The sequence below is a fragment of the Carassius auratus genome, chromosome 10 (genome assembly GCF_003368295.1).
Source record: "Carassius auratus strain Wakin chromosome 10, ASM336829v1, whole genome shotgun sequence".
Lineage (NCBI taxonomy): Eukaryota > Metazoa > Chordata > Actinopteri > Cypriniformes > Cyprinidae > Carassius > Carassius auratus.
In genome coordinates, this window is record NC_039252.1 from 5,014,702 (window position 1) to 5,039,309 (window position 24,608).

Consider the following 24,608-nt stretch of genomic DNA (forward strand, 5'->3'; position numbering starts at 1 on the left):
TTATGTTAGTAACCAGAGCGTTTTATAAAAAATTTAAACATATAATACAGTGGGGAAAATGCATGGGCATTAACCTGTATTATTTTAATGTTTAGTTTTCCACCCAAAACCTAACCAGTTCAGATGCTACAGTACATGATACATGATACATATGATATGTAAATGTCCAGTTCACCAATACATAATTCAGTGCGTTGTGCTAACCTATTTAAAAGGTTAATTGAAAAGAATCTGCTTGTTCACAAATCTTGGCGCAAGGTATGATTTCTTCAGTTCATAATAGGAAGGACATGTTTTTTATGAAATGTAGTGGGGTAAAAAGTACAACACTACGGTGCCAAATGTTTACTATGTAAAACAATGCAGTGTTAGAATGTTACAGCCTGATACATAACGGCCAACAGCCAATGGTGTACGTGCCTCACATTCACATGCCTGTTACAGAACAGTTACAGAAAATGCTAGTTTTATAAATGATAGTTTGAGGATTTGAGGGGGGAAAATGTCACAAGGAGCCAGAAAAAGTCTAATTTGGAGTTAAAGAGACCATTTCACTCTTACCTTTTTAGCCCAAAAAGTAAATTCCGGATGATCTTGATAGAGTAAAAAACCCTTTGACATAAGACTTTCATTTCTAATTGATATATTATTGTGACAGTACTTTGTTTGAGAACAGATAATACAATGCAAATAATAAATGTTTTAATAATTTATACCTTTCTTGTCTTTCTTTAAGTTAAATAAAATCTAAAATGTTGAATCAAATACAGTATTGTTGTAGTTACTGAACACATTTATACCTGTTATCCTGCAATTAATCCATACATTTTCTTTGTAAGGAGTTGTCCATTTTGGTTTTATTTGGATTAAGTATCCTTTGGGCAATCACATCTGTCAGACAATCACACTGCAAGCGACCACTTGCATATCAGTAAAATAAGTATTTTCTGGAGAAGGCTGGCCTCTACATAACAGAGGAATTGAATAAAATGGCTGAAGACAAGAGCACAGGAGCAAATACATGATGTCAGATCTTTGTTAAAGCTTAATCGTTCTCAGCGAGACATTGCAGAATCACAGCAGCAGGTGAAGGGGCTTCCACAAGCATCTGATCAAACAAACCAAGAGAAACTAGACCAATCTTCAGATTCTAGTTCTATATCGTCAGAGCATTTTGGGGAATCATCTGACAATCCAGCTCTACTACATGGAAAAACTGTTTGCTCTACAAACCGGTGTATTCATAATTAAGATAATACATAACGCAGCACAAACACTGTGTTTCTAAGTAAGCTTGAGGGTGGTTTCTTCTACTCATTTTCTATGGTCTCTGGAAGATTGTATACATCTGTCTTCTGTAAAGATCTAAGGATTCTTAGTAGCAACTGTGTGTGTGTGTGTGTGTGTGTGTGAGAGAGAGAGAGAGAGAGAGAGAGAGAGAGAGAGAGAGTTACTTCACAAAAGCAACCATGAATTTGTGTTGTTTTTACTTTCATTCATTCATAATTATTGCATTTAATCATTAATAATTTTTAATAATAATTTAAACCATTTATAACCTTATTTAATTGATTGGTTCATTGATTAGTCTCCACTTCAAGGTTTTTAATATCATGTGATGTTGTTTTGAAGCAGTAGTTTTATTATTTAATAAACTCTGGCTAAATTTTACTTCTGGTCTTTATTTGACTAAATTGCCTCTTTTGGTGTTATACTTTTTTCTGCAAAAGCAGTTCCCAATATGCTTTGCACGAGACTTAATAGAGAAGGTGTTGATATTATATTGCTAGTGGGCCTATTTTTTGTCATTCTTGCTAGTAACAAAATCTTATACTAGTCATAATTGCTTTATTAATTGCTGTTATGACTTGTCAGAATGACCATTGTAGAGTTCAATTAAAAATCTTACTAGTAAAAAAAAAAAAAAAAAAAGGTTAAAAAAAAAAAAACCTGACTAGTAAAATTGTTGCATACTTGTTAGCTTTCGTTAGACTCTATTCACAAGGTTTGTATTATTTCACCATAAAATTATATCTTTTGACACTGAAATCAGACTTGAAAAGGGAGACATTTTGATTAATAGTGGTTTCTAGCAGTAAAGACGTGAAGCAAAACAGAGACAACATTTCTGAGACACAAAGACATTTTCACGGTGTTTATTCAGCATCGGATACTCATAGACCATAACTATGAAAACATTAACTTCACAAGCCAAAATGTCAAGTTCAACAGAACGTTAATATATATATGTGCTGGGTTGAATTAAGTCCAATGGGAGTCTTTTGGGTTTTGACCAATGAGAAAAGGGAAAGCAAAGCGTTCAGAAGAGTTCACTGGGTCATCTGGGCCTCGATGGCTTGTGCCGTCCACTCGGGTGCTGCCTGACTGATCTTCTCCAGGAGGTTGTTCACCTGGAAGCACAGGGACTGAATCTGCTTGTCCCAGGTGGGCAACGGCTCTCGCGCTGATGGAAATAAGAGTCATCGTTCAATTTTATCCATTGTTACACAGTTTTTATACAACATATTCAGCCCCAAACCAAACTTACTTTCAAAATGGACAATGCCATCTATCTGGTCAATGAATCCATTCATGCGGCCCTCAGTAATCATTTGAGACGCTATCTTTTCTGCCTGTTGGAAACAAAGATGTGTGTATATACACAGTGAATCTGGAAAGTATTCACGGCTTTTCGCTTTTTCCACATTTTGTTATGTTACAGCTTTATTATAATATGGATTCAATTCATTATTTTCCTCAAAATTCTAGAATTTTAAGAAAAATTATTAATTTAATCCATTTTGGAATAAGGCTGTAACATAACAAAATGTGGAAAAAGTGAAGCGTTGTGAATTATGTCCAGAGGCACTATAGAATGATTTCTGAAGATCATGTGACACTGAACACTGAGTAATGATGCTGAAAATACAGCTTTGATCATAGGAATACATTACATTTTACAATTTATCTTAAAAGAAAACTTTTAGTTTAAAGGTGCACCAAGCGATTTTTGCCAAACAACATTGATATTTGAAAGGACCAGCACAAACACGCCCATACCCCAACAGGACCTTACCCCTATTTGTATATCTCTGCCCCACACATAAGCACACAACCCTGGCATAACGACAATTGCGGATACAAGCAAAGATAACATGCAAGCATTTAAACCAAAGCCAACACAGATAAGTTGTGTTGAACAATACGAAATCAACATTACTCATCTATCAAAAATAAACAACCTCGGTCTGACACTGCAGTCGAAAATGTTTTTCAAAAATTGCTTAGTGCACCTTTAAAAGCTGCAGTTTTGCCTCTTTGTCACCAATCTGCGTTTGAAACCTGCAATTGCAGCTATTTGCAGAAATTTTTTCTTTATGTAGGTTTGTGCATGGCTCCTCAGAGCGGATGAATCTCATGTTTTAAGTTGAATTGTAGCTGTCAGTCACTGCACTAGTGTGGATATTCACTGTACTTCTGAATAACAAGAGTCTACGTCTTGGAAGTATGACCCAAATAAGAATTTTCACAAGATACTGCCGTCTGAACAAATAAGAAACAAGTCTAAAACTTGTGATCTGACCAACTGAGGAAAAAACCATTGCAATAAAAAAAAAAAAAAAAAAAAAAAAAAAAATTCACACTACTAATGGTGATTAAATCTAATGATCGGTTAGCTCATATCACATCAAACTAGGGATGTGATGAGATCTTGTAGCGATATACTTGCAAAACAATTTTGTGCGTTTACATAGATTTGCTCGATTTATAATTTTAAGATCACAATCTTGATTCACCCAAAAAAATTTATTATTATTAATATAAAGTAAGAGAGCTACAGTTTCAGAGTTCTGAACACTGGCTGGTTATGTACTTGCTCAAATATATATTTCGGACCATTTTTAACAAAAAAAAAAAAAAGAGCTATAGACTGCAGCTGTAAATTGTAATAATATTTCACAATATTACTCTTTGTCTTGTTCTGATCAAATAAATGCCTTGGAGAGCATAAAAGACTTCTTTTACAGACAGTCAGTCAGTCAGCTGTACCTTTGCAGGAGGGATCTCCAGAAGAGCTCCTAGCTCTTCAAACGTGATGTTATTGTAGAGTTTGCTAGCAGACAGCAGGTTGTGCTCAATGACTGCTCGGTCTAAGATGCTTGAACCTGAAAGCGTTAGTCATTAGTCTTTCCTTGCAAAGAACATGAATGAATGACAGTACTAAAGCATAACATGTAATACCGTCGGCTGTGGTGGCTTTCTGATGCGGCATCAGCATGGCAGCAAACTCCTGCAGCTGGTTTCCCCGAATGATTCGATCCAGGTACATCTTTTCCAGGATGCCGTAGGCGGCGAGTTGCTGACAGCGTTCATCCTTGAAGAGCGTAGCTAACATACGAGAGCGCTGCTGACCTTTTGGACACATTAAGAACTGATTATGTAATGTGACCAGCTTTAAATGAGTCTGAAACACTTTAGCCACAGTTCCAGCAGTTTGACTGTTAGTGATGTAATGAAGAGTACCTGCGGACGCCAGTATAGTGCAGTGAAGCGCATGCTTCAGGGCCTCCAGGCGCTCAGTCTCATGGACGATGGATTTATAAGAAAGCTCATTGTAGCGCTGAGCTGCTTCAATGAACTTCCTCCGATAATCCAGAACTCTGGAGTAACATACCTGCAAAACAGGCAATTACAGTTCACAATAATCATAAAGCAGACAGATATTAGAAAAATTAATAAATAAAAATTAAATCACACACTGTCCAGTAAGTAATCTAACAGACCTTAGTATTTGGATATAATTATTTTTGCATTAGAATGGTTGGGCCTAGCGTTGTCACGATACCAAAATTTCAGTATTCGGTACCGATACCAGTGTAAATCCACGGTTCTCGGTACCGATTTCGGTACCAAAGCAAAACACAAAACTATGCTAATAAAGAAACAAAAACACTTTTTATCACTAAACATAACACCAATGCCATTTTTTATACTTATTTACAATTGTGTTTAAAGTTTTTCTAAAAGTAACATAATTATGAAAAACATTAAACAAGTTTCACCCAAATTAAATTTTTCTTTTAATTTATGAAATTTAAACATTAAATTTTTTGGTAAAAAAATGGGATTTGCTATTAAAATTAAAACATGGAAGAAATATTGTGTGATTTATTTCTTTAGAACGTTTTATTAATTTTAATACATTCTACTAAATAATAGTAATATTTCTAGCACAATGCCTTTATGTAAAAATGAACTTTTATTTTGACGGGTTACCATGAATACCTTTGAATAGACACTGGTTTTACTCAAATGAAATGGTAAAATGCTTGTGAAGTGACTCAGAACAGTTCTGGTGATGTTGTTTTTATATTTATGTCCTCAAAAGAAATTACTGCAAGCGTCACGCGCATCAGTCTCTGTAGTAAACAAACCCGCACGTCTCTGCCATTCATTCATTCACACAGAGACGCGCAGAACATGCAGGATTCATATTTCAACCATCATTTACAGATACTGGTCCATATGGAGATTTGATTAATCTATACTTACTTTGACAAATTCGGTGACTGTCCATATTAAAATGTAAGTTTCATTTTAATGACTGGATTTTGAGATTCCGTCCGCATTTTCTGCTTCGCGGAAATTATAGCGCTGTATGCATCAAGAACCCTGGTGACCAGGTCCTCGGTACTACCGGTACTCAAAGAAACCTGCTACCGTCACATTTTCATTTTTTTGTACATGGAATTGTATTATATATTTTGTGTAATTAATCAAGTAATTATATTATTAATATAGGAATACATTTATAATTCAGTTAATAAAATATTATTTACATTAATTTATTTGTTGTTTACATATATAAAACAAGCTAAATGGTTTTCTAAATATAAAATCATACCTATATACACTTTTATATATATATATATATATATATATATATATATATATATATATATATATATATATATATATATATATATATACACACACTTTTATATATATATATATATATATATATATATATATATATATATATATATATATGCTTTTTTTTATTTTAAATGAATGAATATTTTAAAAATATAAGAACCATGTTGTAAGCTATTTATTAATAAATATTTATTCATTATCAGCTTACAAGACAGTTAATAACTGCTTATTAGTAAGCTTTGTGGGTAAATAAACAAAGCAATTTTTCAATTAAATTCTAATGATTTTTTAAAACTCACAAATCTATTTGAAATACCGCTCAGCCCAACTAGATACTATGCACTGTATATAGTTCAATGGATGGTGCACCTTGTAGTGAATCTGCAGCTGTTCATTGGTGGATTCATTCTGAAGTAAAGACGCTCGGTTGATGTAGGCCTCGGCCTGAACCGGGTCATCATCCTCCAAATACAGACGGGCGATTTTGAGGTAAGTGTCCAGTTTATAGTCCACATTGTACTGTCTGTTGAATCAGAAAAATAGACATGAACAACATAAACTAATCAGCAGTGACATGCAGATGCAGATAAGCAGCTTCAGCTTGTGTGTGATCTTACTTCTGACCCGTCTCCAGTGGGATCCCCACAAGAACCAGCGCTGCGTTCCTCCAGTCCTCCTCTTTCTCATAGATCGTGGCTAGATGCTGTCTGATCGAAGCCACCTGGAAGAGCATGAGATTGGCTCATACATGATCCCAGCATTGATCTGAGAGTGTTTTTCATGACACATACCTGTTCTTCAAAGGAGATGACTCTGGGCTGGATCTTCTCCAGGGTGAAGTGACACACAGCTTTCGCAGTGCTGTCCGGTAAGTTTAGAAGATGCGTGCAAAAGTCTGTCAGCAGCTGTCTGGATATGACCAGGCTGACGTTCTCATTCACCACTGCACAAGTGAGAGAAATAGCCAAGCTCATCAATTTAGACAATGTTAAGAGAAGAATGCGTACGTTCTCATATCAAGCTGATTCAATTCTAATAATATGGCCAGACTTGCGTATTAAATATTAGTGTACTTACTCGCTTCAACAAATGCTTTCAGTGCCTCAAGTTGTTCTGCATCAATAAACTGAAGAGCCTTTTCTAATATTTGACGATATCTGTCAAAACACAGTCATTAAAATTGTTAGCAAACAAAGAAGCAGGCGCTGTTGGGGGCAAGGCATGTTCATTCTAGAACATCTGATTGGACAAAACTTTAAACACGCCCCTAAATGCAAGATGAGTCATCAATATATTTGGTCATATTTTAACCAGAAAAGAAAGACTGTTAAATGTTGTGTATGTCTGATGAAAGACCATGTTGTCCACTTTTAGGAACACACTAGCATATAAATGACCTCAAATCAAACTATCAAAATAAATAAGTGCTTATTTAAGCTAACTTCTTGTCATTACTCCAGTCCTTGGAAAATGTCCCATTAAATCTATAAATACATTACCATACGAGTATGGATTAATGATTCTAATAACTACAAACCATTAATAATAGCGATTTTGCAGTATAACAAAAAAATAATTTAAGAATGTTGACAAGATAGATCATGCACTGCAGTTCCTCACGCTAACGTTAGCTGGGTGATGTTAGCTTGTACTCATCTCGACTGCAGCATTACATGTTTCTTTCAAAAAACTAAGCAATAATGAATTCATGCAACAGACATACAGTAAGTGACAATTTGAGTAAATGACTTAAAGTGACATACTTCCCAGCTAGATCTTTGTGAGACCCGCTGGAGTTCATCAGCTGCGCGAGCTCCTGCCTCACGCCGGACGCCATCTTCCTCTGCGCGTACACAACAGCGAGCGCGAGCCGCTAGAGCGCGCACTACATCAATTCCAATCTCTTCTGCTGCTTCTTTTTGCTCAATGGTCGTTCACCCTTTAGGAGCGTTACCGCCACCTACTGTCTATCTTATGCTCAAGGGTGATTCATTTCATTTAATAAAATAAAATAAATAAAATAAAATAAAATAAAATAAAATAAAATAAAATAAAATAAAATAAAATAAAATAAATCTGTAATGTCTCACCCACCCGAGAGGACCGCCATGTGTTCGGCTTCTGCATTGGACCCCTCAACTTCCTATATGGGCAGAAGCATCATGATCTCCATCCTCAAACACTAAATCCTGTGGTCAAGTAGCTCTAACAATGTTAAAACCACCTTAAATATCTGACTATCACTCAAACCCATTCCCAGAAGGTCCACGAGGCTCACTGGCGTGTTTCTTATATTGCTAAAAAGACTGTTATGCTGTAAAAAACTAGCTCTGTTTCAAAAACATCACATTCATCACACACACCATTTTCATGCTTCCACATTAATTCTAGTGTTGAATTTAGTCTCCACTCCTTAATCTAGAAACCATTACTTCTTCCTTTCTGTTCCTCCCTTACTTCCTACTGATTTTACAATTATTATAATAGACCTACCTGTTCTGCTGTTTCCCTATCTTTGTTGCCATATTCTTATTATTTTATCAAATTTCTTCCCAGAAGTACTTTAACATCCACCAAGTTTTTCTTTAATGCTGCTTTTGCTAACCTATCCGCTGTTTCATTCCATGTTATCCCGATATGTGTCTGTACACAACAACAGTTTACAATTATACTGTATACCCTCTATTTTAGTCTGTACAGTGATGTATACATTTCTACTAGCAGGTCTTCTCTATCAGTTTTTGTTGACTTTTTTTTTTTTGTCAGTTAAACTTATTTTTTGTCTTAAATCTTGGAATGTACATTTCTATGTCATATTTTTGTTTGATTGGGTGTTTAGATCCATCTGTATAAAATAATAAAATAAAATCTTATTTCACCGTAACGTGTGTTACAATATTTTATATACAATAATGTAACTAATGTAATATAATAATATTTTATATAAATTAAATCGAATTTTAATGTCACTTTGTCATTAGCATTCATTTTAAAATATGATCCAATGGCTGCATCAATATTTCATCCTAACAAACGTTTATTGTTTACTGTATATTTATAAGTGATGCCATGTTATAACAGATTGCTTTTTTGAGTAATTTACTTGACTAGTAAAACATTTTAAACAAGTAAAAAAAGTTTTGTTTCAGTATTAAAATGAACATAGGAATAAGCTTGATATGATGGCAAAACTGTAAAAAAAAACATCTTATTGTATATATAATCATTCCTTATCATGAGTACATCCCTACAACTTATTATTATTTTTTTTTAATTTTATTCTATTACCATTCTATCCGTACACACCCGCAAATACAATTTATTATTTGTGTGTGTGTCTGTGTGGTTTATTTATATTTATATATGTGTGTTTTATTCACATCTCATTTTAATAATCTGTGTGTTGTTGTTGTCTCCGTAAACAGATTCCTTGTGTGTGCAAACACACTTGGTCATCATTCCAAGTATGATACTGCACGGAAGTTGGGGCGTGACGTCATTTGTTGTTTCCTGCGAAGGCGTGGCTTGATTATGGGATGTTCGAGGTGAAATGGCGCTCGGCGCGGTATTTTAAACAATCGTCTCCGTCTGAGAGCGGATGATCGACGCGATGCAGCGCCGAGTCGGACTTCAGAGTCTGTGATCGAGAGGAAAGCCTCGAGGACTTCAGAAGAGCGTCAGGACTCTCATCTCGAGCGAGCGTAAGAAGAGCTTTGAGCTCGGTGTGTGTTCAGCGAAGGGGCAACATGATCTGCGCTAGTTAGCCGAGCTGCTAGCAGTGTGTGTGTGTTTGTGTCAGCTCGCTTCAGAGTGCGTCACACGCCCAGCTATGATCACGAACGAAATGGGAACTTCTGCATCACAAACCAAACACGGGCAAAGCTTAATAGTGCTCGTTATTAGTGGCTAACTGGTTAGCACCCGAGGTTATAACATTACCTGACAGTCAATGACAGCCCGCGCTTGTCATACTCACCTTAGAGTTTGATTCCGCTTAATCTTTGGTTCACTGCATTATTAGTTACATTTAAAAAGTGAGATTTGTAATGTATATATTACAATTAAAATATATATGAAAAATATGAAAATATATAATTTTATGACTGAGCGACGTGGTCCTCTTAAGGTTTTTTTTTTTTTTTTTTTTTTTTTTACAATTCAACAGGTTTTAAACAAACAAACAAAAGTTTCACTTTTTGCCCACAGGATGTTTATTTTATGTTTTATGTTTGTAATTTTGTAATATACAAATAGAAAGTATTGTTGATGCTATTCTGTTGTCTAAACTGTAACGTTAGTCGCTTTAATTTTATATATATATATATATATATATATATATATATATATATATATATATATATATATATTACATTTAATTTAAATTTATGCATTTAATTTATCCAAAGCGACTTAAAGTGCATTCAGGCCATCAATTTTTACCTATCATGTGTTAACGCAACGTTCCCATTTGAGCAACAGGAACACTTATTTATATATATATATATATATATATATATATATATATATATATATATATATATATATATCGTCGAAATTGTACCGATTCATTTGAACTAAAATGATACAGGAGAACGAATTTGAAGAGTTTTTTTTTTCTTTTTCCTGTTGTTTAAAACCTGTATGGCTTCTTTTTCGTCTTTGGTGGACCATAAATATGTTTTCAAGCTGACAAAATCAATCCTCATTCATCTGCCCTGACCGTGAATGGGAACTAAGGCTGTCATACTGATAAACATGTTTCGTTTCGGCGAAGAAAAAGTTATGCAAGGTTTGAAACGAATAACGAAAGAGTGAGGTTTTTAAGTCTTAAAATGATAACTGTGAACGCCATTTGTCTATTCTGCTCCTCCTTTGTTTGACAAAACAACAAACCCTGCTGTTTTTCTGCCGCTGCTTCTCGTGTCTGATCCGGAGACTGAACCGATGACGAGATGAAAATGGCGGATCTTTCGAAATCCAGCCCCGGCCTGAAACAGACGCGCAGCGCGAGATCTCTCTCTAACCGCAGACAAACATCGCTGTATACGAGCACGCGTATGAATGCCTTGTAAATACAGATATTTCCATGGCAACAGGATAGAAAGGCTAGCAGGCGTGTCGAATATCAACAAACTCCGTCTGATGTGAAACTGACAGACGCTCTCGTTCGGTTTCAGTGAAGTAACGTTAACTGTTGAGGTAAAGGATTAAACACTGATTGTTATTGTCAGGCATATCCAGAGAGGCCTGCTGTTGTTTCACGGCGTTTAAACGGCTGTAAAAGTGTTAAATGTTACGTTTGAGCGACTTAACTCATGTATAAAAGTGTATTTTATTTAATTTATTTTTTTTAATGTGGATGGTTGAGCACGATTTGTTAAGCGCACATCACTGCTGTCAGTTTTGATGCTAGTTCATGATGTTAGCTGTGACAGCTGTGTCTAATATATAGTTGTGTGTTAACTGCTGGTTAGCTCCTGTGCTAGTTAGCCGCATAGCAGCCGAGTATAAACAGCTGAACGCCAGAGTGTTTGTGATGAATGGGAGCGGTCCTTTCGCAGTTTATTAAGTGTTTAGTAAATATGGAAATTTAAATTGCCCGCCAGTTGATTGTAGCGGAATATGTGACATAAGCATTATCAAAGTCCTCTTTATTTTATAGTCTTTGCGATCATGCAGCTTTGTTTGATATAATGGGTTGGGCTAGTAGATTCAATCCAAACTGCTGACTTACATGAACAACACAATTGCTAAGAGTTGTTCTCAGTACAGTACATCAGTGTTTATGAATCCTGTGTAGACAGACATGTGGAAAAGGAAAACATGGTTCCCACAAGCCCTGTAATTTCAGAGTATATTTAACTTGTTTTCTTTACCTAGAAAAAGTCTAAAGTTATGGAATAATTTACGTTTAGTATATATACTAAAAAGAATCAAAGTCTATAGTCTCTTCCTATAGCTATATGTGTGTGTGTGTGTGTGTGTGTGTGTGTATATATATATATATATATATATATATATATATATATATATATAAGTTGACAGTAAGTAATAAACTGTATTGTGCATTTTTCCTTGCCACTTTTTTTTTAAATAGTTGTTTAATGATTTTAATGGAACTGGAATCTGAAAATTTCTAACGATATTAAAACCATGATATATAGTTATATAATATTGTTTGTTTAATGTTAAATTATATTAAATATAATAATGTTCTATATTTTATATCATTTGTGATTTGTAAAAAGGGAATATTTTATGTGTGCGCATTAAAAATAAGTATAATTAAATATTACGTGTTGTTAAATCATATTAAATATTAGTTTCATATAAAATTTTCTATGGTTTATTATTTATAAAAAAATTGTTAATAATATTGAAAAGATATGTAATGTTTAAATATAATAGTAAATAATATGAAACATATGCATTTTATATCGTTTTACTATATTATATCTTGAAAAGATATTTTAGGATTTGACAGTGTTACAGAATATTTCTATTTCAAATAAATGCTGTTCTTTTGGACTTTCTATTTAACCAAAAATATTAAGCAGCACCACTATTTTCAACATTAAAAAGACATGTTTCTTAAGCAACAGATCAGCGTATTAGAGTGATTTCTAATAGCCTTGGTGAAAGTAAGATTTGAATTGGGGCTATATATTTTCAGAAATATAGCCTCCTCTCTTGTTTGTGGATGTTTCTATTTATTTAGTCATTTAAGAAATGCATTTTCCCCCACAGCGTGTCTTCAGTAACTCCGTACACGATGGATGTGGTTTCACCTGAGCTCAACAGCCTCCTCCCTGATGAGATTATGGATACAGAAGCCATCGCGATGGAAGAGGAGCTCTCCGCCGATCACCTCGCCGCTCCTCCCAAATCTGAACCTGAGCCGCCGCAGGTCCCTATGGAGACAGAGGTGCCTGAAATCGTCAGCTTGTGTCCAGCCACCACGTCTATGCAGATGACCTCCACCTCCAGCGGCGCTCAGTGCAGCACCAGCTCAGGAACTCAGCTCCTCCTCACCCCGTCTGGCCTTATATCTGGCACCACCACCTCTGTCAAAACCACCAGTCCTGCGGTGACTCAGAACCTCCCCAAAATCTCCAGCGTTACTGTCCCGGCCAACCACCAGCTCATTATCAACAAGGTGTCTGCCGGCTCCGCTGCAGATGGCAAGTCTCCAGGCACTGCTGTGCTCAAGCCAGAGGGCCAAAAACTCTTGGTGGCCGGCCTCAGTAAAACAGGGCAGCCCATTATGTTGGCTCTGCCCCACACTTGGAGCAAGCCCGCCACTACCCAGGGCACAGGGGACACCAAGGGCCAGCCCACGCAGATCAAGATGTTGACGACCGTAGGGAAGCCTGTGATAGCGGTGAGCTCAGCCAGTCAGCTGATGGGCAGCTCCAGCACACTGCAGGCCCAGCAGCTCAAAACACTTCAGGTGGGTGTTAACAAACTAAACATTCCTGCAGACATCGCAGGAATTAAGCATACATATGAACATTTTATTTTAAGACCCTTGGCCACAGTTTTTTTAAGAAATGTCCAGATGTTACCTAATATTAAAATCTGTAATTGCTGCAGCTGAGAAGTAGTTAGTCACATTAACACTTAACTGTTAACACAAGCATAGAAACAATAGAAAAGGCTTCATATTCGTACATTATTATAATTTGTTTTAGTAAGTGAAAATTCCTTTTTTAAATGTATTATTTATAGATGCAAACTCCTCAACTTTAGGGTGACATCTCACCTTTTTTTCATCAATATAGAGCACCTATGAGACCTTGAAAGTGAGAAAGTGTTTTTATTTTTGGGGGATGGAGGGGGGGTGGTCCTTACAAGGGTAAATAAAGAACTGGGGCTGGTTGCAAACTTTTTATATTTAGTTAGGAAAAAGTAGACGGGTCTTATTTGTATTGGAAAAGTGAGACTGATAACCACTTGGCAACTGCTAGGAAGTTTTGTATAGTATTTTCTTTACTGTCTTAAAAAGGTAAAATTGTATTTATTTGAGGCCTGAAATGTGGAAATGCAACATTTGCATTTTAGGTCAGCATTGCCATCTAATCAGCCGATATTGTCTCATATAGCCTCAGCCTGCATAGCACTTCATCTTTTTTAACATAATATATTAAATCCAGATTTTTGTAAAATGTTACAACTGGACTTTTTTTGTGTGTGTGAGAGTGAAAAATGTCAGATTTGACATTCAAGGTAATAAAAATATTTGTAAAAAGAAAAAAAAAAAGTAACTGCAAATGAGCATGTAAAACAAATATCTTTAAAAAAAAATTCCATGTGGAGCATGCCCTCGATTCTCACCTTTTACCCCCCTTACCTGTTTGCATCTCTTATTATAGTCATTTTAAAAAATAAAAAACTGAAAAACTTTAATTTTTCTTTGTTTAATAAGCGGTTTTTGCTTATTTATAATTAAAGTCTCATTTGTTTTCCTTTAATGCAAAAAAAATAACTTTTTTTTTTTTGTTGCTGTTTATAACTTATTATTGTTAATATGAATTATCTTTATAGTTTTTTTTTTAAAAGGATACAGGCTGTTTTTATTACTGTATTTTTATAATGTGCAGTTGTTCTTAGTAATATTTAAAAAATGTATATTTCAAAATGAGTTATTTTTATTGTATAATTCAAATAAGCTATTACTATTTGTTGTTGTTATATTACATATTTGTGAATGATTTTCTATAAGGAAAAATGTCTTGTTACTGTATTTTTAAAATAAGCTATTTATTATGCTTATAGTAATTTTATTTAAAGATCTATATTTTTATATAAATATTTTTTAAATCATCTATTATATTCAATATATTAACTCCTTACAGCCATGTTTGTATTTTATTTTTTTTCTTTAAGGAAAAATGGCTTTGGTTAATTTAATGACCTTAAAGTCCAATCTTATTTCCTGTTCATTGTCTATCGTAGGCGGCTGAAATAATTGTATTTCTCCTCCTAGATCACAAAGAAGCCCCCAGTATCTACAGCTGGACCGATGATTACAAAGCTCATCATCACAAAGGCCCTGAACAATAAAGGACTGTCCAGCTCAGCTTCTGTGGCTCCTGTAGTGACTGGTACTCTTCATAAACTACACTAGAGCAAGAGTGCTTTTCCTTTTTACAGCTCACCTGTGGTATCTAAATTTGAGTTCCCTTTTTTTGTCCACAGGGCGAGTTGTTACCCAGAGTACTCCGGTGACACCTCCACGCACCGTCACTATTGGTGAGACCGTCAGCACTGTGCCACAGAATGTGTCTGGTAACAGCAAAGTCGCCATCTCACCTCTCAAGTCTCCCGGCAAGGTATTAAATCTTTTAAATATAAAAACTGGATTTCAATGTCATTCGCCTGTCTTTGTGATGCCTTTTTTTTTTCTCGATGGCCACACTCCCTGCTTCTGACATCACCCTCTCCCTCCCGTTTCTCCTGTCTGCAGCTGACTGTTGTTTCAGTGGCCAGTCAGTCTCCAAACTCCCCTCAGAAGTCTGTGACGCTGCCGCTCAACGTGGCTCTGGGCCAGCAGATCCTCACAGTTCAGCAGTCTGCTGCCACCTCTCCAGCTAAAGCAGGAACCAGCCAGTCCACTGCACAGGTACGTCCAACCAGAGCCCTCACAAACCAAACCAGTTTGCTATACGGTCAAATCTAGGTTTTAACTGCCCCATTCTGCAATAGCAGCCTGTGTTACAGTGCAGTTTTGTGTACAACAGCAGCACTGTATTTTAATGCTGGTTTCTGTGTACAGACTGTAAAGTCAGTGCAGACGGTGGGAGGAGTGGGAACATCCCAGTTTAAGACCATCATCCCCTTCTCCACACCTCCCAATGTGCAGCAGATCCAGGTGCCGGGCAGCCGCTTCCATTATGTGCGTCTGGTAACGGCCACCACTGGCAGCAGCACCGCACAGTCAAGCGGCAGCACCAACACCAACCCTTCAATCCAACCAGGTGGGTGTCTCACGATTTTAACCCTTCCAGTCCTGGTTCTGCTTTCTCTTAATGATTCTATTTCTGTTTGCAAATTTGCTAATACTTCTATGGATAATTGGGTAAAAAGAAAAAATGCAATTCCAATTGTCAGCATCAGTGAAAACTAGCAGAGGCAGTGGTAGCTTTAGCAACATTAGCCTTACTGAGTGACAAGAAGCTCTTTTAGAAAGACAGTTTGGAAAACAAAATGTGACGCACTTACTCTAACTGGAGCTGATGTTCATGCACAAAGCTTTGATATTGATCCCACTTTCAGATTCAACTTTTGTAAAAATCCAGTGTCATCGTCTGCAGAAATCACTTGTTCTGAGAGACTGTTTTTGATTTATTGGGATTATAAAAAAATGAGTGGGTGGATTATATTCTGTTATAGATTATAGTCTGGCTGGTTTACACACACTGCTGCCACACAACTGTGTAATAGTTTGCCAAATAATTGTTTGCTTAAACTTACCACAGAAATGTATTACTCTTTTATAGTAAATCATATACTTCTCAATAATAATAATAATAAAAAATAAGAAGATATTAAAACATTGACTTATTATTTTAAGGAATTTCATACAACCAGAATATTTTTTAATCTTTTTTTAATTTATATAGTACATAAATTTTTTTTTGTGCAGCACCATGTTAGACAAATAAGTGTTTTGTTGTTCGGAAAGACTTAAATTAATTTCATTATTTGATACATTTGTTAAACCATAACATCTACGTAATTTTTAGTCTTTAGAAGTGCATTAATGCAATCCATTAATTGACCTGAACTGTATGTTAATATTACTAATAACTGTAACTGTTGAATGTGGTAACCTTTTTTTTTTATGTGACTGCATCATGTGTAGTACTACTGTACTCATGAACAGTATCAATAACTACAGCAATAACTACATCTCAGTTAGGTGTAAACCAAGTTTTTTATTCAAGAGAATCAACTCATAAGGTTTATCTTTTCAGGTGTTAAATTATTACACTGAATGTTTCTTATTTAGTTAAAAGAACCACAGGAGTCTTTTAATTCTGTGATCCAACTACACTTTACAGATTTAGAAGAACTGGTTTTCATTTCCTAACCGTACCCCTGTGACAGTCTTTCTAAATATTTAGTTACATCATTTCTGTTATAGGCAATGATCTGTCAATATGCAACCCTTTAATCCATTTTAAGACTGACATTAATGATAGGATTGAAAATAAATAGGCTTATGAGTGATTTAAGAAAATTAAATAATGTATGTATTGTGTTACAAAGCCAAGCCTGTGATGATGAACGCTGCAGTACGGATGTCTGTACCCATCGTCTCCGCACAGAGCATCAAACAGGTACAGAGTCAAACACCTCGCTCACTACACACAGTTAAACAGGGACACCGTTACAGATGGTAGTGCAGCTTTTGGTCTGTTTGCTGTTTGGTTTGATGTTGATAGTCTATAGCAGAAACTGCACGATTAATCGATAAAAGATCACAATCTTGATTCAAACAGCCATGCAATATAATTTCTAAATGAAAGCGATTGGCCCGTGTCTATTAAGCCTTTGGAAAAAGTCATGCCAGACAATTAAAATCTGTGTTTGTGCTGCCGCTGACACAGAGAGCAGACCGTTAGCATGTTTAGGTAAGGACAGCTTCACAAACAGTCTTCAGCTACACAGTATTATTTCTGTTTTACGACCTTTCATTTTATCACAAGTACTAAGAGGAAAGTTTTTACTTGGGATATAAATATTGGTGTCTGTGATAGCGATCAAAATAGAGCAAGTCATCTTTTGAAAGTAACTGGTGCTGCAAATGTTTGTGTCGACAGCATCGTTTTTCCCCTGGGTGGTGACAAGTGACATGTATTTGTCATTGAATCAGTCATTCAAAAGATTTGTTCAAAAACACCAATTCATCCAGTAATGAAACGAGTGTAGTATTTATGAGTGAGTCATTGAACCTTACATTCAAACCACCTTTGCATAATTTTGATATAAAAATTATTTTTATTTATGTATTAAATGTATTATATTTTAAAATCATATTGCATATTAAAATATGTAATTCATTCAAATCAATAAATCATTTTTAAATAGACAATAGGAGAATCGTAATCTCAATTTGAGACGAAAATTGTCATTCTCAGTTTATCCAGAATTGTGCAGCTCTAATTTCACACATGCTTGATCATCTTTTTGTACACAGGTAGTACCCAAACCCTTGGCGTCAGCAGCCCAGGTGGTGACCACCAGTCAGACGCCCCAGCGTCTCATCATGCCAGCCACACATCTGCCACAGATCCAGCCCAATCTCACCAACCTGCCGCCGGGAACTGTGCTCACCCCTGCCCACGGCTCTGGAAACATGAGCTACGCTGTGTTACCTGCCCCGTACGTCACGCAGGTCTGTATATCAGCAATGGAGCAGGGCATATGAGTTTGACTGGTTGTTTTCGTGGGATTGTCTCACCTTGCCTGTTCTCATAGATCTCTCAGTCTGCGTTTGTGACTTTGACCAGCAGCTCCACCTTCTCAACAGCCACCCCCATACAGACCCAAGCCAGGCTTTCACTTAACGGGTGAGTCGAGTGCCACGTGTCACACTGTTGTGTGTGTGTGTGTGTGTGTGTGTACGTATGTATGTATATAAAATACACACAAATTAACCAGAGCCTGACTGATACGGGTTTTGTGGGCTGATACCGATATTATATACATAGAATATATATACATAAACACATTTTTTTTTTGCAATGATCACTCAAATAGGGTGATAAAATACTTGTATTGACTTGACAAAAATGTTTAAGGGAGGCAGGGTATTTGTCAATTTAACTAAATTTACTATTCAAAATCAATGACATCCGTTCTCTTAACAGTAAACTTCACTTGTTATACAGGTGAATCTCAATAAATTTGAATGTCATGGAAAAGTTCATTTATTTCAGTAATTCAATGCAGTGAATTCAATGCACACAGACTGAAGTAGTAGAAGTCTTTGGTTCTTTCAATTGTGGTAATTTTGGCTCCCATTTAACAAAACCCCAATAATTCACTTATTATTAGAATATGGTGACATGCTAATCAGCTAATCAACTCAAAACACCTACAAAGGTTTCCTGAGCCTCCAAAATGGTCTTGGTTCACTAGGCTACACAATCATGGGGAAGACTGCTGACCTGACAGTTGTCCAGAAGACAATCATTGACACCCTTCACAAACATTCATTGCCAAAGAAGCTGGCTGTTCACAGAGTGCTGTATCCAAGCATGTTAACAGAAAGTTGAGTGGAAGGAAGAAGTGTGGAAGAAAAAGATGCACAACCAACCGAGAGAACCACAGCCTTATGAGGATTGTCAAGCGAAATCGATTTAAGAATTTGAGTGAACTTCACAAGGAATGGACTGAGGCTAGGGTCAAAGCATCAAGAGCCACCGCACACAGATGTGTCAAGAATTTGCTGAACCACAGACAATGTCAGAGGCGTCTTATCTGGGCTAAGGAGAAGAAAAGCTGGACTGTTGCCCAGTCATCCAAAGTCCTGTTTTCAGATGAGAACAAGTTTGGTATTTCATGTGGATACCAAGGTCCTAGAGTCTGGAGGAAGGGAGGAGAAGCTCATAGCTAAGTTGCTTGAAGTCCAGTGTTAAGTTTCCACAGTCTGTGATGATTTGGGGTGCAATGTCATCTGCTGGTGTTTGTCCATTGTGTTTTTTGAAAACTAGAGTCACAGCACTCGTTTACCAAGAAATCTTGGATCCCTTCATGCTTACTTCTGCTGACCAGCTTTTTGAAGATGCTGATTTCATTTTCCAGCAGGATTTGGCTGCTACCCACACTGCCAAAAACACCAAAAGTTGGTTAAATGGCCATGGTGTTGGTGTGCTTGACTGGCCAGCAAACTAACCAGACCTGAACCCCAGAGAGAATCTATGGGGTATTGTCAAGAGGAAGATGAGAAACAAGAGACCAGCAGATGAGCTGAAGGCCACCGTCAAAGAAACCTGTGCTTCCAGACCACCTCAGCAGTGCCACAAACTGATCACCTCCATGCCGCGCTGAATTGAGGATGTAATTAAAGCAAAAGGAGCCCCTACCAAGTATTGAGTACATGTACAGTAAATTATCATGCATTCCAGAAGACCGACAATTCACTAATTTTTTTGTCACACTTCACACGTATTCTGATTCTTGAGTGAATTGGTGGGTTTTTGTTAAATGTGAGCCAAAATCATCACAATTTAAAGAACCAAAGGCTTAAACTACTTCAGTCTGTGTGCATTAAATTTACATCGATTTAAATAAACTTTTCCTCGACATTCTAATTTGAGATGCACCTGTAAATAACATTAAACACAATTAGAACTAGTGTGTATATATGTGTGTGTGTGTGTGTGTGTGTGTGTGTGTGTATATATATATATATAAAGAATAAATTAACTTGAATAAAGAATATGAGGATTCATATTCAGTCTTCTTGCTGTTAATTATTCATAGACACTGGTCTGTATCATGCTTTGATTGTACTGACCTATTTGTTTATTTATTTTCATCAAAAATAAGAAATTCTGTACAATTCTGTGTTATACAGTAAATTTCGTTTTTTTATTACTGGATTCCATGATTCAGTCTGAATTTTCTGCATTGTGATCTGGGTCACCAGTAGCAAACAATGGTGGACAAACTTAGTTATTACACCATTTAAAAGCCTTTTCTCTGGTTATATGTTCTGTAAATATATATTAACGGTGGCATATTTGCAGGATATTCGCTGAAGCTGATATATATGCAGCAGTCTCACATCGGCCGATAAAATTGGCAAAACAATAAATCGGTCTGGCTCTAAAATGAACCATCAGGTCACATTCTGCCTCTTTCATTATAGTTTATCAACGTCTGAAGCAGCTTCGAGGCCGAGAAAACCCTGCAACTGCACACGGTCACAGTGTCTGAAATTGTAAGTGTCACCTGTCATTTGTTTTCCTTTCTCTGAAAATTGAAATTGGCCCATCTGAAGGATGTCATCTGTTTCAGTTGCTACATTTGGCAAGTGCTTTCATAGTTTCTATATCCAGTTGTATAATATTGCAACACCTTTCTTCCTTTTTAACAATCTGCAGTTCAATTCTCATACTGTCAAATTTACCAACAAGTACACAGTTTATTCTGGCAGACAGGAAGCAGATTATCAGAGGTGCAATAATAGCTTGAAATTGTATTGTGCACAAACACACCATCAAGCAGTTTACACATTGGCAGTGCCAGTTGTTTTTAAGCTTTGCCTAAAGCATCACATGTACCACTATTCAAACGTTAGGGGTTGGTAAGGTTATTAATACATTTAAAAAAAAAAAGTATTTTCAAGGTTCTCTGATAAATGTAAAGCTGCAAAAATATGAACCAGCACAACCATTTTCAGCAATAATAAATGTATTTGAGCATCAGCATATTAAAATGATTTCTGAAAGATTATGTGGCACGGAAGACTGAAGTAATGATGCTGAAAATCCAGCTTTTAATCACTGAATAAAAAATATATTAAAATAGAAAATACATTTTAAATTGTACACATTTTTTACTATACGTTTCTGTATTTCTGATCAAATAAATGCAGCCTTAGGAAGCAAAAGAGACTTTATGTAAAAAAAAAAAGAATAATTTACCCCCCCCAAACTTTAACAGTTTACTCTCTAAGAGCTGAATCTCTCGTCTCACAGGTATTGCGATTGCTTTGCCAACGGGGAGTTTTGTAATAACTGCAACTGTGTTAATTGCTTCAACAATCTTGATCATGAGAGTGAAAGACTGAAGGCCATCAAGGTAACGAATTACTGCCTTTCTGTAGACCTGTAGTCTCTTATATCTTTGTGCTTATTTTCCATCTCACTACAGACATAGTACTTCAGATATGCCATTATTATTTTTTTAGTTTGGATGCACAGTTTAGAATATCAGACACTAAGAGGTGGGCTATTTCCCAGTTAACAACTGCATAGCAATGCCCTCTTGTTCATGTCTCTGTATAGAACAGTTCTTCTGTAATGCTGTAATCTATGCCTCAAATGAAGTAATGTATTTTCTCCCAGTCATGTTTAGACCGAAACCCTGTGGCTTTTAAGCCCAAGATCGGCAAAGGCAAACAAGGGGAGTCAGACAGGAGACACAGCAAAGGCTGCAACTGTAAGAAATCGGGCTGTCTGAAAAACTACTGCGAGTGTTATGAGGTGAGCGTTATCACTCTGCAAAGAATGTGGAAGTGTCATACAGAAGATATTTTTGGTTTTCATTTGTGTTTAGGCCCAGATACCATTCTTTTGTTTGTTCGCATTAGGCAAAGATCATGTGTTCGTCCATTTGCAAATGCATGGGCTGCAAGAACTTCGAGGAGAGTCCGGAGAGGAAGACGCTGATGCACCTGGCAGACGCTGCAGAGGTGCGAGTCCAACAGCAAACCGCAGCCAAAACCAAACTGTCCTCCCAGATCTCAGACCTGCTCACCAGAACCACACCGGCCGTCACCAGCGGAGGCGGAAAGTACGTCCCTTCTTTATCAGCTCTGCATTATGATGTCTGTCCATCACAAGTTTTGTGTCATTCACTCTGTTGAGCTGTCTCTATATCAACCAATTATCCATGAATCACCAGAACACCTCACCAGCTTCCTAGTAACACTGATAATAATAAGAAAATGTATATGATAGTTCACGATATTTCCGGTATTTATTGCGATTAAAAGATATCAATGACGATAATTCAGGGAATCCTTTTTCTTTAGAGGATTTTCTTTGCTCTATTTTACCCAAACCATGGTGTTTGTGAGCATTACGGAGTACACTTGTAATGTACTCTCTTGTACCATATTTTTCGGACTATAAGTCACACCTAAGTATAAGTCTCATCAGTCCAAAGATACGTCACGACAAGGAAAAAAACATATAAGTCGCACTGGACTATAAGTCGCATTTATTTATAACCAAGAGCCAAGAGAAAACATTACTGTCTACAGCCGCTAGAGGGCGCTCTGTTTTCAGTGTAGACAACAGGAGAACTGAGCAGCATAGAGCGCCCTCTCATGGCTGGAGACGGTAATGTTTTCTCTTGGTTCATGTCAAATTAATTTTGATAAATAAGTCGAACGTGAATATAAGTCGCAGGACCAGTGAAACTATGAAAAAAATTGTGACTTATAGTCCGGAAAATACGGTAAGTGTTTAAGAGTGTAAAGAGTGTAAATCTGTTTCCAGATTGCCGTACACATTCGTAACGAAGGAAGTGGCCGAGGCGACGTGTGACTGTCTGCTGGAGCAGGCCGAGCAGGCCGAACTCACCGACCAGCCTCAGGCCGTGGCAGAGCGCCTCATTCTGGAGGAGTTTGGTCGCTGCCTCAGTAGGATCATCAGTTTTGCTGGCAAAGTCAAGACGGACTGTCCCATCAACTGCTAGAGCTGTGACTCGGAGCTCTCCCGCTCGTTTGGGGCCGAGGGTGCTGCTGAACCTAGACTCGGGCTCCACTGGGGGCACTTTTACAGGCCCTCATATGGATTCATGGGCCTTCTAATAAAAAGACACAAAGCAGAACTTCCCATTGGCCTGAGGAGGACGCACTATGTTCAGGAGGAGGACTACAGTACTTCATAGTAGCCCCTGCAATGGACTTACACTATTTGCTTTAACAGAAGGGTTTATTTTAGAACGATCGATGCTATTTTAAAGTAGTTTTTGTTTTGTTTGGCAATGTTTTCCACTTTTAAATCTGCATAATCATGATCTGTGTTTGTCTTTTAAAACTGGATTTTCATATCGTCATTCATTGTCGTCTGAAAGCCCTTACTAATAACCTCGGGAGGTCTGGATGAGGAAGGAACTTCCCTGCACATGTTATATTTAGCCGTCTGATCATGACTTGTATACAGTAAGTAGCCTGTACTGTAGCTTCATTATATTTAATTGCTCGCAGCAGAATCGGGTTCAGTCTTCATGTTCAAGCACGGGCCGGTCTGAGAGTCGCTGCATGGGACGAAGGCCGCACCAGATTGAACTGGTTTCCTGTGCTCCAGAAATCTAAGATTTGATTAGAATCTTTAATGTTGAAAAAACAAGCCGCTCAATAAGCTTTGTAATGAGCTTTTTGGTTTGTTTGTTTGGTTTGGGTTTTCTTTGCAGTCATTGGTTGATCAGCTTTGTCAGGGCCCAATTAAAACAAACCTTTCCATACTCTGAGTCTGATGAGTCTACACACGTGTAGTCCCTAAAACTCTTTATGAAACCTGCCAAGAACATGTCTAGTTCATATTGCATCCCAAAATCATTCATTTATATTGCTTAAAGAAAATGAAGCGTCTTTTAGAACTCGTTAAATGGATAGTTGACCCAAATATGTACATTTTGTAGATTTCCCACCTTCCTGTTGGTCCAAACCTGTCTTTCTTTGGAATATAAAAGAAGAAATTGAGAAATGGCATTTTTTTTTAAATATATATATATATATATATGTGTATATAAGGGTGAGTAAATGAAAAAAGCATTTTTCATAATCCCCTTTTTTCCATGATCCTTAACTGCAATCATTAAGCATAATGCAGGAATGTCTTTTTCATTACTGTAAATGTTATTTAATTATTTTTTTTATTTATTTTTTTTTAGTGGTGTAAAATTATTTTACAGTAATAAGACTC

At 36.6% G+C, this 24,608-nt stretch overlaps 2 protein-coding genes across 5 annotated transcripts; one reads left to right on the forward strand and one right to left on the reverse strand.

Moving 5' to 3' along the window:
• Positions 1 to 2,140: 2,140 nt before the first annotated feature.
• LOC113109635 (COP9 signalosome complex subunit 4-like) lies at positions 2,141 to 7,841 on the reverse strand. The gene is made up of 10 exons (XM_026273322.1): positions 7,701 to 7,841; positions 7,015 to 7,094; positions 6,729 to 6,880; positions 6,555 to 6,658; positions 6,307 to 6,460; positions 4,525 to 4,675; positions 4,243 to 4,413; positions 4,051 to 4,166; positions 2,549 to 2,633; positions 2,141 to 2,464 (listed from the first exon to the last, which is right to left on the reverse strand). Exons 1-10 carry the CDS (start codon positions 7,772 to 7,774, stop codon positions 2,331 to 2,333), a joined length of 1,221 nt encoding a protein of 406 aa, XP_026129107.1. The 5' UTR covers positions 7,775 to 7,841; the 3' UTR covers positions 2,141 to 2,330.
• Positions 7,842 to 9,442: 1,601 nt separating this feature from the next.
• LOC113109634 (protein lin-54 homolog) lies at positions 9,443 to 24,147 on the forward strand. Of its 4 annotated transcripts, none has more exons than XM_026273318.1 (14): positions 9,443 to 9,659; positions 12,685 to 13,387; positions 14,924 to 15,041; positions 15,136 to 15,269; positions 15,404 to 15,559; positions 15,713 to 15,914; positions 17,209 to 17,279; positions 18,140 to 18,337; positions 18,421 to 18,512; positions 20,819 to 20,890; positions 21,651 to 21,753; positions 22,020 to 22,157; positions 22,265 to 22,467; positions 23,178 to 23,376. In XM_026273318.1, the coding sequence occupies exons 2-14, from the start codon at positions 12,710 to 12,712 to the stop codon at positions 23,374 to 23,376; spliced, it is 2,364 nt and encodes a 787-aa protein (XP_026129103.1). In that variant the 5' UTR covers positions 9,443 to 9,659; positions 12,685 to 12,709. The 4 variants fall into 4 exon arrangements, with proteins under 4 accessions (XP_026129103.1, XP_026129102.1, XP_026129105.1 ...); XM_026273317.1 differs by having other exon boundaries at positions 9,443 to 9,638; XM_026273320.1 differs by lacking the exon at positions 9,443 to 9,659 and adding an exon at positions 10,584 to 11,136.
• The last annotated feature ends 461 nt before the right edge of the window (positions 24,148 to 24,608 follow it).

Excerpts from the sequence above, each read along its gene's own strand:
- LOC113109635 (XM_026273322.1), bottom strand. The coding sequence starts at position 7,774 with ATGGCGTCCGGCGTGAGGCAGGAGCTCGCGCAGCTGATGAACTCCAGC. Across the intron at positions 6,659-6,728 it reads TCATCTCCTTTGAAGAACAG|GTGGCTTCGATCAGACAGCA; the intron begins GTATGTGTCATG and ends ATGCTCTTCCAG. Across the intron at positions 4,167-4,242 it reads GAAAGCCACCACAGCCGACG|GTTCAAGCATCTTAGACCGA; the intron begins GTATTACATGTT and ends TAACGCTTTCAG.
- LOC113109634 (XM_026273318.1), top strand. The coding sequence starts at position 12,710 with ATGGATGTGGTTTCACCTGAGCTCAACAGCCTCCTCCCTGATGAGATT. Across the intron at positions 15,042-15,135 it reads TGTGGCTCCTGTAGTGACTG|GGCGAGTTGTTACCCAGAGT; the intron begins GTACTCTTCATA and ends TTTTGTCCACAG. Across the intron at positions 18,513-20,818 it reads GCCAGGCTTTCACTTAACGG|TTTATCAACGTCTGAAGCAG; the intron begins GTGAGTCGAGTG and ends CTTTCATTATAG.